This window comes from Bombina bombina, chromosome 1 (assembly GCF_027579735.1).
Source record: "Bombina bombina isolate aBomBom1 chromosome 1, aBomBom1.pri, whole genome shotgun sequence".
Classification (NCBI taxonomy): Eukaryota; Metazoa; Chordata; class Amphibia; order Anura; family Bombinatoridae; genus Bombina; species Bombina bombina.
The window spans coordinates 855,067,378-855,084,932 of NC_069499.1; the positions used below are offsets into that span (position 1 = coordinate 855,067,378).

The 17,555-nt window shown below is 43.3% G+C and overlaps 1 protein-coding gene across 10 annotated transcripts in view; it reads right to left on the minus strand.

Annotated features, from left to right (window-relative positions):
* Positions 1-17,555, minus strand: part of CHD9 (chromodomain helicase DNA binding protein 9) — a 648,673-nt gene that overhangs the window by 111,973 nt on the left and 519,145 nt on the right. For all 10 annotated transcript variants that reach the window (XM_053699504.1, XM_053699510.1, XM_053699505.1 and 7 more), the window contains 2 exons: positions 10,621-10,738; positions 4,049-4,106 (listed from right to left, as the gene is read on the minus strand). In XM_053699504.1, the coding sequence (XP_053555479.1) occupies positions 4,049-4,106; positions 10,621-10,738 (176 nt within the window). The remainder of the gene's footprint in view (positions 1-4,048; positions 4,107-10,620; positions 10,739-17,555) is intronic.

Sequence of the window (17,555 nt, forward strand, 5' to 3'; positions counted from 1 at the left end):
GAACTCTTAGGAATTTGTTTAAGATCTTTAGGTCCAAGATTGGTCTGAAGGTTCCCTCTTTCTTGGGAACCACGAACAGATTTGAGTAAAACCCTTGCCCTTGTTCCGTCCGCGGAACTGGGTGGATCACCCCCATTATAAGGAGGTCTTGTACACAGCGTAGAAATGCCTCTTTCTTTATTTGGTTTGCTGATAACCTTGAAAGATGAAATCTCCCTTGTGGAGGAGAAGCTTTGAAGTCCAGAAGATATCCCTGGGATATGATCTCCAACGCCCAGGGATCCTGGACATCTCTTGCCCACGCCTGGGCGAAGAGAGAAAGTCTGCCCCCCACTAGATCCGTTTCCAGATAGGAGGCAATCCCTTCATGCTGTCTTAGGGGCAGTAGTAGGTTTTCTGGCCTGCTTGCCCTTGTTCCAGGACTGATTATTTTTCCAGGCCTGTCTGTAACGAGCAACAGTTCCTTCCTGTTTTGGAGCGGAGGAAGTTGATGCTGCTCCTGCCTTGAAGTTTCGAAAAGCACGAAAATTAGACTGTTTGGCCTTTGATTTGGCCCTGTCCTGAGGAAGGGTATGACCCTTACCTCCAGTAATGACAGCGATAATTTCCTTCAAGCCGGCCCGAATAAGGTTTGCCCCTTGAAAGGAATATTAAGCAATTTAGATTTAGAAGTCACGTCAGCTGACCAAGATTTAAGCCATAGCGCTCTCAGCGCCTGGATGGCGAATCCGGAGTTCTTAGCCGTTAGTTTAGTTAAATGTACAATGGCATCAGAAACAAATGCATTAGCTAGCTTAAAGTGAAGGTCAAGTCCGGCTCACTCGTTTACACTTTTATCAAGTACATGTAAAATTAGCATGATGTTCATTCATCAAAAACGTTAATATTTGTGTCATTTTAATTTTTAATTTAAAATTACCCTCTGTTTTACCGCAATTGTCCGCCCGATATCTTCCCACATTTGATTGACAGTTTTTCTAAATATTAAAGCCAATTCCTTTTCTTCCCCCGGGGCGTCCTGCCCCTTTTTACCCACGTCATCTTTAACTATTGCGCATGCGTGTAATTGCAGCTCTCGTCACCGACTTCATGCTCGTGCATGATATGCGCATGCGTATTCCGCTGTATGATTGCATAATAAAATAACATTGCCTGTTGTACTCATCGAAACGGGGTAAATATCATGTCACCAGATGCAGCAAAATACGTATATGTTTTTACATTGATTATTAGCTTATGTGTATTAATAACGAATTATTGTTTACTTTCGTGTGAATGCAATGTAACACTGCTACGTCCTTCAAATTGCTACGCATGCACGAATGCGGCTAAACTAAGCATGCGCATTTTGAAAATGGTGTTGTGCACGAGCTTGGAAGTGATGCAGCGGGCTTGTTGAAACGCTCGCTACGTCACTAGTGCCAAAGAAGGAAGTGGAGCGGGGGAGGAGTAAACATAAGAAACGGCGGTATTATATATATCAAATTTTATTATAAATAATGGACTTTTTAAAAAAATAATGTTAGCGACTATAATACATAGATTATAAGGTTAACATAGTTGCTGTGCATTTAGTTAAAATTGACCTTCACTTTAAGTGCTTTAAGCTTGTCCATGATTTCATCCAATGGAGCTGAGTGAATGGCCTCTTCCAGAGACTCAAACCAGAATGCCGCAGCAGCAGTGACAGGCGCAATGCATGCAAGGGGCTGTAAGATAAAACCTTGTTGAACGAACATTTTCTTAAGGTAACCTTCTAATTTTTTTATCCATTGGATCCGAAAAAGCACAACTATCCTCCACCGGGATAGTGGTATGCTTAGCTAAAGTAGAAACTGCTCCCTCCACCTTGGGGACCGTTTGCCATAAGTCCCGTGTAGTGGCGTCTATTGGAAACATTTTCCTAAATATAGGAGGTGGGGAAAAGGGCACACCAGGTCTATCCCACTCCTTGATAATAATTTCTGTAAGCCTTTTAGGTATAGGAAAAACGTCAGTACACACTGGCACCGCATAGTATCTATCCAGCCTACATAATTTCTCTGGAATTGCAACTGTATTACAGTCATTCAGAGCCGCTAAAACCTCCCCTAGCAATACACGGAGGTTCTCAAGCTTAAATTTAAAATTAGAAATCTCTGAATCCGGTTTCCCTGGATCAGATCCGTCACCCACAGAATGAAGCTCTCCGTCCTCATGTTCTGCAAACTGTGACTCAGTATCAGACATGGCTCTCACAGCACCAGCGCGCTCTGTCCTTATCCCAGAGCAATCGCGCTTGCCTCTTAATTCTGGCAATTTAGATAATACTTCTGTCAGGGTATTATTCATAATAGTGGCCATGTCTTGTAAAGTGATTTGTATGGGCATCCCTGATGTACTTGGCGCCACAATATCACGCGCCTCCTGAGCGGGAGGTGAAGGTACTGACACGTGAGGAGAGTTAGTCGGCATAACTTCCCCCTCGTCGTCTGGTGATAATTCTTTTATAGATAAAGACTGACCTTTATTATTTAAAGTGAAATCAAAACATTTAGTACACATATTTCTATGGGGCTCCACACTGGCCTTCAAACATAATGAACAAACAGATTCATCTGTGTCAGACATGTTTAAACAGACTAGCAATGAGACTAGCAAGCTTGGAAAACACTTTTGAAATAAATTTACAAGCACTAAATAAAACGTTACTGCGCCTTTAAGAAGCACAAAAAATTGTCACAGTTGAAAAAACAATGAACCAAATCAGTTATAGCAACCAAATTTTCACAGTAAATGTATTGTTAGCAGAGCATTGCACCCACTTGCAAATGGATGATTAACCCCTTAATACCCAAAACGGATAATAATATAGAAAAAAACGTTTTTTAACACAGTCAAACACACTGTCACAGGTCTGCTGTGACTGATTACTTCCCTCAAAATGACTTTTGAAGTCCCCTGAGCTCTCTAGAGACGTCCTGTGTCATGCAGGAAGAAATAGGAAGACAGAGACTGAATTTTTACTGCGCAAAAAAGCGCTAAAATAGGCCCCTCCCACTCATATTACAACAGTGGGAAGCCTCAGTTAACTGTTTCCATGCAGAAATATAAGTCAGCCTTGTGGAAAATTCATGCCCCAATAAATTTTATCACCAAAGTACCTCACAAAAACGATTAAACATGCCAGCAACCGTTTTAAACATCTTTTTCTTTTTTTTTTTTAAAGAGTATGTATCTCTATTGATAAGTCTGATACCAGTCCTTATACTGCATTTAAGACTTATTACATTACTTCAGTAATAGCAGCATTTTCTTAGTCAAATTCCATTCCTAGAAAATTACTTTACTGTATATACATTAATCAGCCTGATACCAGTCACTTCCACTGCATTTAAGGCTGTACTTACATAACATCGGTATCAGCAGTATTTTCTTAGTCAATTCCATTCCTTAGAAAAATATTTACTGCACATACCTTATCTGCAGGGGACCCCGCACGCTATTCCCTTTCTGAAGTTACCCCACTCCTCAGAATGTGCGAGAACAGCCAGTGGATCTTAGTTACGTCTGCTAAGATCATAGAAAATGCAGGCAGATTCTTCTTCCAAATACTGCCTGAGGAAAAAAACAGCACACTCCGGTGCCATTTAAAAATAACAAACTTTTGTTTGAAGATATAATTAAGTATAAAACACTACTCTCCTTTCGCGACCTCCATCTATGTTGAGTTGCAAGAGAATGACTGGATATGACACGTGAGGGGAGGAGCTATATAGCAGCTCTGCTTTGGGTGATCCTCTTGCAACTTCCTGTTGGGAAGGGAATATATCCCATAAGTAATGGATGACCCGTGGACTGAATACACTTAACAAGAGAAAACAATCCTCAGAATATTTTACACAAACAAAAGCAAATTGTAAAAATGTTTTCCTAAGGGAAACTAAGTAAGATAGCGTTTGTCAGAATTCACCAGTTGTTTACTGGCATATGCATAGGTTAAACCTTAACTGAAAAAGGTTCTGCTCTTACAAATTTCCGTAGAATGTATTTATAGCTTTGACTTTACCTCCATATCATCTTTAAATAATGCAGGTGCTGGCTTGTATTCAGGATCTTCAACATCACTGTAAGAAAACAGTTCAGGTTATTCTCAAATAATCAAGCTGCACAAAATTAAAGGGACACTAAACACATTTCATGCACCTCCCTCTAATCATAGGTGCTGCCATTTTGGAACCTAGTTCAGCACTGGAATATAATAAGAGATAGAAGGTGGGGAATAACCTCAATACAGTGCTTCTAAAGTGTATTTAGTGTTTAATGTGCTTTCAAAGGGGCAGTCTAACATTTTATTCTGTTTGACATTTTATTTTTAAACAAATGTGTTTATTTTATTAAGTGCTAAACGCCTGCAAAGGGAATAAAACAGAATTTATGTTTACCTGATAAATTACTTTCTCCAACGGTGTGTCCTGTCCACGGCGTCATCCTTACTTGTGGGATATTCTCTTCCCCAACAGGAAATGGCAAAGAGCCCAGCAAAGCTGGTCACATGATCCCTCCTAGGCTCCGCCTACCCCAGTCATTCGACCGACGTTAAGGAGGAATATTTGCATAGGAGAAACCATATGATACCGTGGTGACTGTAGTTAAAGAAAATAAATTATCAGACCTGATTAAAAAACCAGGGCGGGCCGTGGACCGGACACACCGTTGGAGAAAGTAATTTATCAGGTAAACATAAATTCTGTTTTCTCCAACATAGGTGTGTCCGGTCCACGGCGTCATCCTTACTTGTGGGAACCAATACCAAAGCTTTAGGACACGGATGAAGGGAGGGAGCAAATCAGGTCACCTAAATGGAAGGCACCACGGCTTGCAAAACCTTTCTCCCAAAAATAGCCTCAGAAGAAGCAAAAGTATCAAACTTGTAAAATTTGGTAAAAGTGTGCAGTGAAGACCAAGTCGCTGCCCTACATATCTGATCAACAGAAGCCTCGTTCTTGAAGGCCCATGTGGAAGCCACAGCCCTAGTGGAATGAGCTGTGATTCTTTCAGGAGGCTGCCGTCCGGCAGTCACATAAGCCAATCTGATGATGCTTTTAATCCAAAAAGAGAGAGAGGTAGAAGTTGCTTTTTGACCTCTCCTTTTACCAGAATAAACAACAAACAAGGAAGATGTTTGTCTAAAATCCTTTGTAGCATCTAAATAGAATTTTAGAGCGCGAACAACATCCAAATTGTGCAACAAACGTTCCTTCTTCGAAACTGGTTGAGACTCCAAGGAGGAGTCAAAGGTTTGTAAACAGGCTTGATTCTAACCAGAGCCTGAACAAAGGCTTGAACATCTGGCACAGCTGCCAGCTTTTTGTGAAGTAACACAGACAAGGCAGAAATCTGTCCCTTCAAGGAACTTGCAGATAATCCTTTCTCCAATCCTTCTTGAAGAAAGGATAGAATCTTAGGAATCTTTACCTTGTCCCAAGGGAATCCTTTAGATTCACACCAACAGATATATTTTTTCCATATTTTGTGGTAAATTTTTCTAGTTACAGGCTTTCTGGCCTGAACAAGAGTATCAATAACAGAATCTGAGAACCCTCGTTTTGATAAGATCAAGCGTTCAATCTCCAAGCAGTCAGCTGGAGTGAGATCAGATTCGGATGTTCGAACGGACCTTGAACAAGAAGGTCTCGTCTCAAAGGTAGCTTCCATGGTGGAGCCGATGACATATTCACCAGATCTGCATACCAAGTCCTGCGTGGCCACGCAGGAGCTATCAAGATCACCGACGCCCTCTCTTGATTGATCCTGGCTACCAGCCTGGGGATGAGAGGAAACGGCGGGAATACATAAGCTAGTTTGAAGGTCCAAGGTGCTACTAGTGCATCTACTAGAGTCGCCTTGGGATCCCTGGATCTGGACCCGTAGCAAGGAACCTTGAAGTTCTGACGAGAGGCCATCAGATCCATGTCTGGAATGCCCCACAGTTGAGTAATTTGGGCAAAGATTTCCGGATGGAGTTCCCACTCCCCCGGATGTAATGTCTGACGACTCAGAAAATCCGCTTCCCAATTTTCCACTCCTGGGATGTGGATTGCAGATAGGTGGCAGGAGTGAGTCTCCGCCCATTGAATGATTTTGGTCACTTCTTCCATCGCCAGGGAACTCCTTGTTCCCCCCTGATGGTTGATGTACGCAACAGTCGTCATGTTGTCTGATTGAAACCGTATGAACTTGGCCTTTGCTAGCTGAGGCCAAGCCTTGAGAGCATTGAATATCGCTCTCAGTTCCAGAATATTTATCGGTAGAAGAGATTCTTCCCAAGACCAAAGACCCTGAGCTTTCAGGGGTCCCCAGACCGCGCCCCAGCCCATCAGACTGGCGTCGGTCGTGACAATGACCCACTCTGGTCTGCGGAAGGTCATCCCTTGTGACAGGTTGTCCAGGGACAGCCACCAACGGAGTGAGTCTCTGGTCCTCTGATTTACTTGTATCTTCGGAGACAAGTCTGTATAGTCCCCATTCCACTGACTGAGCATGCACAGTTGTAATGGTCTTAGATGAATGCGCGCAAAAGGAACTATGTCCATTGCCGCTACCATCAAACCTATTACTTCCATGCACTGCGCTATGGAAGGAAGAGGAACGGAATGAAGTGTTTGACAAGAGTTTAGAAGTTTTGTTTTTCTGGCCTCTGTCAGAAAAATCCTCATTTCTAAGGAGTCTATTATTGTTCCCAAGAAGGGAACCCTTGTCGACGGAGATAGAGAACTCTTTTCCACGTTCACTTTCCATCCGTGAGATCTGAGAAAGGCCAGGACTATGTCCGTGTGAGCCTTTGCTTGAGGAAGGGACGACGCTTGAATCAGAATGTCGTCCAAGTAAGGAACTACTGCAATGCCCCTTGGTCTTAGTACCGCTAGAAGGGACCCTAGTACCTTTGTGAAAATCCTTGGAGCAGTGGCTAATCCGAAAGGAAGCGCCACGAACTGGTAATGCTTGTCCAGGAATGCGAACCTTAGGAACCGATGATGTTCCTTGTGGATAGGAATATGTAGATACGCATCCTTTAAATCCACCGTGGTCATGAATTGACCTTCCTGGATGGAAGGAAGAATTGTTCGAATGGTTTCCATTTTGAACGATGGAACCTTGAGAAACTTGTTTAAGATCTTGAGATCTAAGATTGGTCTGAACGTTCCCTCTTTTTTGGGAACTATGAACAGATTGGAGTAGAACCCCATCCCTTGTTCTCCTAATGGAACAGGATGAATCACTCCCATTTTTAACAGGTCTTCTACACAATGTAAGAATGCCTGTCTCTTTATATGGTCTGAAGACAATTGAGACCTGTGGAACCTCCCCCTTGGGGGAAGCCCCTTGAATTCCAGAAGATAACCTTGGGAGACTATTTCTAGTGCCCAAGGATCCAGAACATCTCTTGCCCAAGCCTGAGCAAAGAGAGAGAGTCTGCCCCCCACCAGATCCGGTCCCGGATCGGGGGCCAACATTTCATGCTGTCTTGGTAGCAGTGGCAGGTTTCTTGGCCTGCTTTCCCTTGTTCCAGCCTTGCATTGGTCTCCAGGCTGGCTTGGCTTGAGAAGTATTACCCTCTTGCTTAGAGGACGTAGCACTTGGGGCTGGTCCGTTTCTACGAAAGGGACGAAAATTAGGTTTATTTTTGGCCTTGAAAGACCTATCCTGAGGAAGGGCGTGGCCCTTACCCCCAGTGATATCAGAGATAATCTCTTTCAAGTCAGGGCCAAACAGCGTTTTCCCCTTGAAAGGAATGTTAAGTAGTTTGTTCTTGGAAGACGCATCCGCTGACCAAGATTTCAACCAAAGCGCTCTGCGCGCCACAATAGCAAACCCAGAATTTTTCGCCGCTAACCTAGCCAATTGCAAAGTGGCGTCTAGGGTGAAAGAATTGGCCAATTTGAGAGCACGGATTCTGTCCATAATCTCCTCATAAGGAGGAGAATCACTATCGATCGCCTTTACTAGCTCATCGAACCAGAAACACGCGGCTGTAGTGACAGGGACAATGCATGAAATTGGTTGTAGAAGGTAACCTTGCTGAACAAACATCTTTTTAAGCAAACCTTCTAATTTTTTATCCATAGGATCTTTGAAAGCACAACTATCTTCTATGGGTATAGTGGTGCGTTTGTTTAAAGTAGAAACCGCTCCCTCGACCTTGGGGACTGTCTGCCATAAGTCCTTTCTGGGGTCGACCATAGGAAACAATTTTTTAAATATGGGGGGAGGGACGAAAGGTATACCGGGCCTTTCCCATTCTTTATTTACAATGTCCGCCACCCGCTTGGGTATAGGAAAAGCTTCTGGGAGCCCCGGGACCTCTAGGAACTTGTCCATTTTACATAGTTTCTCTGGGATGATCAAATTCTCACAATCATCCAGAGTGGATAATACCTCCTTAAGCAGAGCGCGGAGATGTTCCAACTTAAATTTAAATGTAATCACATCGGGTTCAGCTTGTTGAGAAATTTTCCCTGAATCTGAAATTTCTCCCTCAGACAAAACCTCCCTGGCCCCCTCAGACTGGTGTAGGGGCATTTCAGAACCATTATCATCAGCGTCCCCATGCTCTTCAGTATCTAAAACAGAGCAGTCGCGCTTGCGCTGATAAGTGGGCATTTTGGCTAAAATGTTTTTGATAGAATTATCCATTACAGCCGTTAATTGTTGCATAGTAAGGAGTATTGGCGCGCTAGATGTACTAGGGGCCTCCTGAGTGGGCAAGACTGGTGTAGACGAAGGAGGGAATGATGCAGTACCATGCTTACTCCCCTCACTTGAGGAATCATCTTGGGCATCATTTTCAGTGTCACATAAATCACATCTATTTAAATGAGAAGGAACCTTGGCTTCCCCACATTCAGAACACAGTCTATCTGGTAGTTCAGACATGTTAAACAGGCATAAACTTGATAACAAAGTACAAAAAACGTTTTAAAATAAAACCGTTACTGTCACTTTAAATTTTAAACTGAACACACTTTATTACTGCAATTGCGAAAAAGTATGAAGGAATTGTTCAAAATTCACCAAAATTTCACCACAGTGTCTTAAAGCCTTAAAAGTATTGCACACCAAATTTGGAAGCTTTAACCCTTAAAATAACGGAACCGGAGCCGTTTTTATCTTTAACCCCTTTACAGTCCCTGGTATCTGCTTTGCTGAGACCCAACCAAGCCCAAAGGGGAATACGATACCAAATGACGCCTTCAGAAAGTCTTTTCTATGTATCAGAGCTCCTCACACATGCGACTGCATGTCATGCTTCTCAAAAACAAGTGCGCAATACCGGCGCGAAAATGAGGCTCTGCCTATGATTAGGGAAAGCCCCTAGAGAATAAGGTGTCTAAAACAGTGCCTGACGATATTATTTTACAAAAATACCCAGATTAAATGATTCCTCAAGGCTAAATATGTGTATATATGAATCGATTTAGCCCAGAAAATGTCTACAGTCTTAATAAGCCCTTGTGAAGCCCTTATTTACTGTCTGAATAAAAATGGCTTACCGGATCCCATAGGGAAAATGACAGCTTCCAGCATTACATCGTCTTGTTAGAATGTGTCATACCTCAAGCAGCAAAAGACTGCTCACTGTTCCCCCAACTGAAGTTAATTCCTCTCAACAGTCCTGTGTGGAACAGCCATGGATTTTAGTAACGGTTGCTAAAATCATTTTCCTCTTACAAACAGAAATCTTCATCTCTTTTCTGTTTCAGAGTAAATAGTACATACCAGCACTATTTTAAAATAACAAACTCTTGATTGAATAAAAAAAACTACAGTTAAACACTAAAAAACTCTAAGCCATCTCCGTGGAGATGTTGCCTGTACAACGGCAAAGAGAATGACTGGGGTAGGCGGAGCCTAGGAGGGATCATGTGACCAGCTTTGCTGGGCTCTTTGCCATTTCCTGTTGGGGAAGAGAATATCCCACAAGTAAGGATGACGCCGTGGACCGGACACACCTATGTTGGAGAAAAGGTAGTAAAGTCAAAACACTGCAAGGGGATTAAAGAACATAGGTTAAAAGTAAACTTGCATGGCTTAGACAGAGCATGCAATTTAAAAAAAAACTTTCTGATTTACTATTCTCAAATTTGCTGAAGAGCATACTTAGAAAGGCTCAGTAGCATGTACGTGTCTAGCATTTTACGGATGCACAGTTTGTGACAATGTTTGCAAAAATTTGTATATATTGTAGCGAACACAATTCCTGAGCCTTCTTAGGTATGCTCTTCAACAAAGGATGTCAAAAGAACAAATCACAATTTCTAACAGGAGTACATTGGAAAGTTATTTTAAACTGTATGCTGTATCTGAAATTTTAATTTTTGACTTTAGTGTCCCTTTAAATATATATTCAAAGCTGTACTCCTGTGCTGCTCTGTATAAGGATACAGCTCGTAAGCTAATGAAGAGCAGGCATACATGTGTATGCTCCAATCAATGGCTGTATCCTCACCTAGAGGATAAAAGTGGTGTTCCAAGAGTGCAATTAGCTTTAGATAATCAAGCCCACAGTAACCTAAGGGAATTTATTTTTTATACTAAAATGTCATCCTACATGGTTTAAGGTTTAACATCACATTTTACCCGTCCATGTAGTCATTCGCTCTTTGCTCTGCTGCTACAGCCTTTTCATCTGGCTTTCCAGCTCGTTCCAGGAAACACAAAGTTGGGTCAGCTCGAATAGTGTTGTATTTCTCATACCCTTTGGGACAAAAAAAAAATTATTATAAAAAACAAAATCTAGAAATCAGCAAGAACACATCAGTTTTATATCAAGAAAATACAATTAACCTCCAACTTATCAAAGAGTACAAAAATGTTTAGTGATCAGCTTTCCAAATTTGAAGAGTTCTCTAGGATTCGCCTCAGAAGCTTGGACATGAAACATTTTTTAATGTTTTGATTTGTATGCAAACAATTTATTGAGCTATACAGTCAGCTATACTTCAAGTGAATGTCAACTTTCAAGAATGAGTGCCCGGTTTTTACGAATACTATTAAAAACAGGGGCACTTTAATTCATGAAAGTTTACATTTCACCCGTTTTGTTAAAATACTTCTTGAAGCCGGAGAAGCGATTCCCCCTCTTGCCGCTTGTCTCTTCTTACATCAGCAATGACGTATACGGCATACTCCAATCACGGCTTCCCCCCCAGGGGAATCATTGCCCGAGGCAACGCCGTGTTTGGAGGAAGCCGGATTCGTCATTTCTGACGTATGAAGTGACGAGCGACAGGAGGGGTAATCGCTTCTCCGGCTTCAAGAAGAAAAGGTAAGTATTTTAACAAAACGGGTGAAATGTAAAATTTCATGAATGAAAGTGCCCCTGTTTTTAATAGGATTTTTAAAAACTGGGCACTCATTCTTGAAAAAGGAAATTTATGCTTACCTGATAAATGTGTTTCTTTTACGATACGACGAGTCCACGGATTTCATCCTTACTTATGGGATATTGCCTCCTGGTCAGCAGGAGGAGGCAAAGAGCCCCATAGCAAAGCTGTATATATAGCTCCTCCCTTCCCTCCCACTCCAGTCATTCGACCGAAGTTAGGAAGAGAAAGGAAAAGCCAAGGTGCAGAGGTGACTGAAGTTTAACAAAAAGAAAGACCTGTCTTAGAAAAACAGGGTGGGCCGTGGACTCGTATCGTAAAAGAAACAAATTTAACAGGTAAACATAAATTTCCTTTTCTTTTACAAGAGACGACCAAGTTGCAGCCTTGCAAATCTGTGCAACAGAAGCATCATTTTAAATGCCCAAGAGGAGGCCACAGGCCTAGTGGAATGAGCCGTAATCCGTTCAGGAGGCTGCTGCCCATCAGTTCGATATGCAAAAACGGATGATACTCTTCAGCCAAAAAGAAAGAGAGGTAGCCGTAGCTTTCTGACCTCTACGATTCCCAGAAAAAACAACAAATAATGAAGATGATTGACGAAAATCCTTAGTCTCCTGTAAGTAGAACTTCAAGTTACGAACTACGTCCAAATTATGTAACAGACGCTCCCTCTTAGAAGAAGGATTAGGACACAATGAAGGAACAACAACTTCCTGATTAACATTCTTGTTTGAAACAACCTGAGGAAGAAAAACAGGTTTGGTACGCAACACTACCTTATCGGAATGAAAAATAAGATAAGGAGAATCACATTGTAATGCTGAAAGCTCAGAAACTCTGAGAGCAGAAGAAATAGCAACCAAAACTAAAACTTTCCAAGCTAATAACTTAATATCTATGGAATGCATAGGTTCAAACGGAACCCCTTGAAGAACATTAAGAACTAAATTCAAACTCCAAGGAGCAATTGGTCTAAACACAGGCCTGATTCTAGTCAGAGCCTGACAAAAGGATTGAACATCTGGAGCATCTGCCAGACGCTTGTGAAGCAAAATAGACAAAGCAGAAATCTGTCCCTGTAAGGAACTTGCTGACAACCATTTCTCCAATGCTTCTTGGAGAAAAGATAAAATCCTAGGAATCCTAACCCTACTCCATGAGTAGCCTTTGGATTCACACCAATAAAGATAATTACGCCATATCTTATGGTAAATTTTTCTAGAAACAGGCTTACATGCCTGAATCAAGGTATCAATGACCGAATCAGAGAACCCTCGCTTAGATAAAATCAAGCGTTCAATCTCCAAGCAGTCAGCTGAGGGGAATTAGATTCGGATGATGGAAGGGTCCCTGAATGAGAAGGTCCTGGCTCAATGGAAGCTTCCACGGTGGCAGAGATGACATGTCCACCAGATCAGCATACCAAGTCCTGTGAGGCCACGCAGGAGCGATGAGGATCACCGAAGCCCTCTCCTGTTTGACTCGAGAAAATCACCCGGGGAAGGAGAGCAAATGGAGGGAACACATAAGCTAGGTTGAACGGCCAAGGCATCTATCAGTTCGGCCTGAGGATCCCTGGACCTGGATCCGTATCTCGGGATCTTGGAATTCTGACGAGACGCCATAAGATCCAGCTCCGGCCTGCCCCATCTGAGAGCCAGGCTGACAAAGACCTCCGGATGGAGTTCCCATTCCCCCGGATGAAACGTCTGTCTGCTCAAAAAATCCGCCTCCCAGTTGTCCGCCCACTGAATTATCTTGGATACTTCTGTCATCGCTAAGGAACTCCTTGTTCCTCCCTGATGATTGATGTAAGCTACAGTCGTGATGTTGTCCGACTGTAATCTGATGAATATGGCCAAAGCCAACTGAGGCCAAGCCTGAAGCGCATTGAATATTGCTCTCAACTCCAGAATATTGATGGGAAGTAGAGACTCCGACCGAGTCCACACACCCTGAGCCTTCAAGGAGTTCCAGACTGCACCCCATCCTATCAGGCTGGTGTCCGTTGTCACTATCACCCAAGAGGGTCTGCGGAAGCATGTCCCTTGAGACAGATGATCCTGCGACAACCACCATAGAAGAGAGTCCCTTGTCTCCTGATCCAGATCTATTTGAGGACACCAATTTGCATAATCTCCATTCCATTGTCTGAGCATGCTCAGTTGTAGAGGTCTGAGACAAAAACGAGCAAACGGAATGATGTCCATTGCTGCCACGATCAATCCAATTGCCTCCATCTAAAATGGTCATCCAGCAACTGGATTCGAACCAACAACCTTTGTGCTGCAAAGCCACAAAACTAACCACTAAGCTACATTAGCTACTTTTGCACTGAGCCACTAACGGCCGAGGATTGGACTGAAGGGTTCGGCATGTATTCAGAAACTTTAACTTTCTGACTTCCGTCAAAAAGATTTTCATGGATAGAGAGTTGATTAGAGTTCCCAGGAAAGGAACCCTTGTCTGTGGAATTAGTGAACTCTTTTCTAGATTCACCTTTCACCCATGAGTCCTTAGAAAGGACAGAACAATGTTGGTATGAGACTTTGTTAGCTGATAAGACGACGCATGGATAAGAATATTGTTCAGATAAGGCGCCACTGCAATGCCCCGCGGCCTGAGAACCGCCAGCAGAGACCCCAGAACCTTTGTGAAAATTCTGGGTACCGTGGCCAGACCGAAAGGAAGGGCCACAAACTGAAAATGTTTGTCCAGAAAAGCAAACCTCAGGAACTTGTGATGAAGATATGCATCCTTTAGATCCACGGTAGTCATATATTGACCCTCCCGAATCAACGGAAGAATGGTCCGAATAGTTTCCATCTTGAAGGATGGAACTCTGAGAAACTTGTTTAGACTTTTGAGATCTAAAATGGGTCGGAACGTTCCCTCTTTTTTGGGAACTACAAAGAGATTTGAGTAAAACCCCTGCCCCTGTATTGGAACGGGGCATATTACTCCCATGGAGGAGAGAACTCTTACACAGCATAATAACGCCTCTCTTTTTATCTGGTCGACAGACAAATGTGAAAGAAGAAACCTTCCTCTGGGGAAGGAATTTTTGAACTCCAACTGAAAACCCAGAGACACAATTTCTAGTGTCCAGGGATCCTGAACATCTCTTATCCAAGTCTGGACAAAGAGAGAAAGTCTGCCCCCTACTAGAACCGTTCCCGGATCGGGGGCTGACCCTTCATGCTGTCTTGGAAAGTACACAGACGGTCACCATTGGAAACCCTGTCGTGAGGCCCATAACGAATCTTAGGCCATTGGAATTATCCTCTAGGGGTATAGAAGTTTACGTAGTGATGAAAACTACTCCTTCACCCCAAAGGACTATCGTCCAGCCTTTTAGCTAATACGGCCATGGAAAACAGTGTTGTAAATATAAGAAATGCCGAAGGCACCAATTCCATCTGGAACTGAAATTCTCAGTAACATGGAGAAAACGTTAGAATAGCAAGACCTCCAGCAATGCTTCCAATTCATAGGAAAATAAAGAAAGCATCCTAACCCTGAAGGGAGTGTGAAGGACATGCAGGTCACTGTATGAAGGCCACAAAATTTCGATTAGAACCCATAGGAGAAATTTGTGGCCAATTGTTAACAGACTTCCCAACAGCAAGCGCCGAAGAGGGAGTAGGGTAAAAAGAAAAATAAATTTGAACAAATCGTAATCAAATTTAAACATAGAACACAAAATCATTATTTTAAATATGAAAAACAGAATTTATGTTTACCTGATAAATTACTTTCTCCAACGGTGTGTCCGGTCCACGGCGTCATCCTTACTTGTGGGATATTCTCCTCCCCAACAGGAAATGGCAAAGAGCCCAGCAAAGCTGGTCACATGATCCCTCCTAGGCTCCGCCTACCCCAGTCATTCGACCGACGTTAAGGAGGAATATTTGCATAGGAGAAACCATATGGTACCGTGGTGACTGTAGTTAAAGAAAATAAATTATCAGACCTGATTAAAAAAAACCAGGGCGGGCCGTGGACCGGACACACCGTTGGAGAAATTAATTTATCAGGTAAACATAATTTCTGTTTTCTCCAACATAGGTGTGTCCGGTCCACGGCGTCATCCTTACTTGTGGGAACCAATACCAAAGCTTTAGGACACGGATGAAGGGAGGGAGCAAATCAGGTCACCTAAATGGAAGGCACCACGGCTTGCAAAACCTTTCTCCCAAAAATAGCCTCAGAAGAAGCAAAAGTATCAAACTTGTAAAATTTGGTAAAAGTGTGCAGTGAAGACCAAGTCGCTGCCCTACATATCTGATCAACAGAAGCCTCGTTCTTGAAGGCCCATGTGGAAGCCACAGCCCTAGTGGAATGAGCTGTGATTCTTTCGGGAGGCTGCCGTCCGGCAGTCTCGTAAGCCAATCTGATGATGCTTTTAATCCAAAAAGAGAGAGAGGTAGAAGTTGCTTTTTGACCTCTCCTTTTACCAGAATAAACAACAAACAAGGAAGATGTTTGTCTAAAATCCTTTGTAGCATCTAAATAGAATTTTAGAGCGCGAACAACATCCAAATTGTGCAACAAACGTTCCTTCTTTGAAACTGGTTTCGGACACAGAGAAGGTACGATAATCTCCTGGTTAATGTTTTTGTTAGAAACAACTTTTGGAAGAAAACCAGGTTTAGTACGTAAAACCACCTTATCTGCATGGAACACCAGATAAGGAGGAGAACACTGCAGAGCAGATAATTCTGAAACTCTTCTAGCAGAAGAAATTGCAACTAAAAACAAAACTTTCCAAGATAATAACTTAATATCAACGGAATGTAAGGGTTCAAACGGAACCCCCTGAAGAACTGAAAGAACTAAATTGAGACTCCAAGGAGGAGTCAAAGGTTTGTAAACAGGCTTAATTCTAACCAGAGCCTGAACAAAGGCTTGAACATCTGGCACAGCTGCCAGCTTTTTGTGAAGTAACACAGACAAGGCAGAAATCTGTCCCTTCAGGGAACTTGCAGATAATCCTTTTTCCAATCCTTCTTGAAGGAAGGATAGAATCTTAGGAATCTTAACCCTGTCCCAAGGGAATCCTTTAGATTCACACCAACAGATATATTTTTTCCAAATTTTGTGGTAAATCTTCCTAGTTACAGGCTTTCTGGCCTGAACAAGAGTATCCACAACAGAATCCGAGAACCCCCGCCTCGATAAGATCAAGCGCTCAATCTCCAAGCAGCCAGCTGGAGTGAAACCAGGTTCGGACGCTCGAACGGACCCCGAACAAGAAGGTCCCGCCTCAAAGGCAGCCTCCAAGGTGGAGCCGATGACATATTCACCAGATCTGCATACCAAGTCCTGCGTGGCCACGCAGGAGCTATCAAGATCACCGACGCCCTCTCCTGATTGATCCTGGCTACCAGCCTGGGGATGAGAGGAAACGGCGGGAACACATAAGCTAGTTTGAAGGTCCAAGGTGCTACTAGTGCATCCACTAGAGCCGCCTTGGGATCCCTGGATCTGGACCCGTAGCAAGGAACTTTGAAGTTCTGACGAGAGGCCATCAGATCCATGTCTGGAATGCCCCACAGCTGAGTGACTTGGGCAAAGATTTCCGGATGGAGTTCCCACTCCCCCGGATGCAATGTCTGACGACTCAGAAAATCCGCTTCCCAATTTTCCACTCCTGGGATGTGGATAGCGGACAGGTGGCAGGAGTGAGACTCCGCCCATAGAATGATTTTGGTCACTTCTTCCATCGCTAGGGAACTCCTTGTTCCCCCCTGATGGTTGATGTACGCAACAGTTGTCATGTTGTCTGATTGAAACCGTATGAACTTGGCCCTCGCTAGCTGAGGCCAAGCCTTGAGAGCATTGAATATCGCTCTCAGTTCCAGAATATTTATCGGTAGAAGAGATTCTTCCCGAGACCAAAGACCCTGAGCTTTCAGGGATCCCCAGACCGCGCCCCAGCCCATCAGACTGGCGTCGGTCGTGACAATGACCCACTCTGGTCTGCGGAATGTCATCCCTCGTGACAGGTTGTCCAGGGACAGCCACCAACGGAGTGAGTCTCTGGTCCTCTGATTTACTTGTATCTTCGGAGACAAGTCTGTATAATCCCCATTCCACTGACTGAGCATGCACAGTTGTAATGGTCTTAGATGAATGCGCGCAAAAGGAACTATGTCCATTGCCGCTACCATCAACCCGATCACT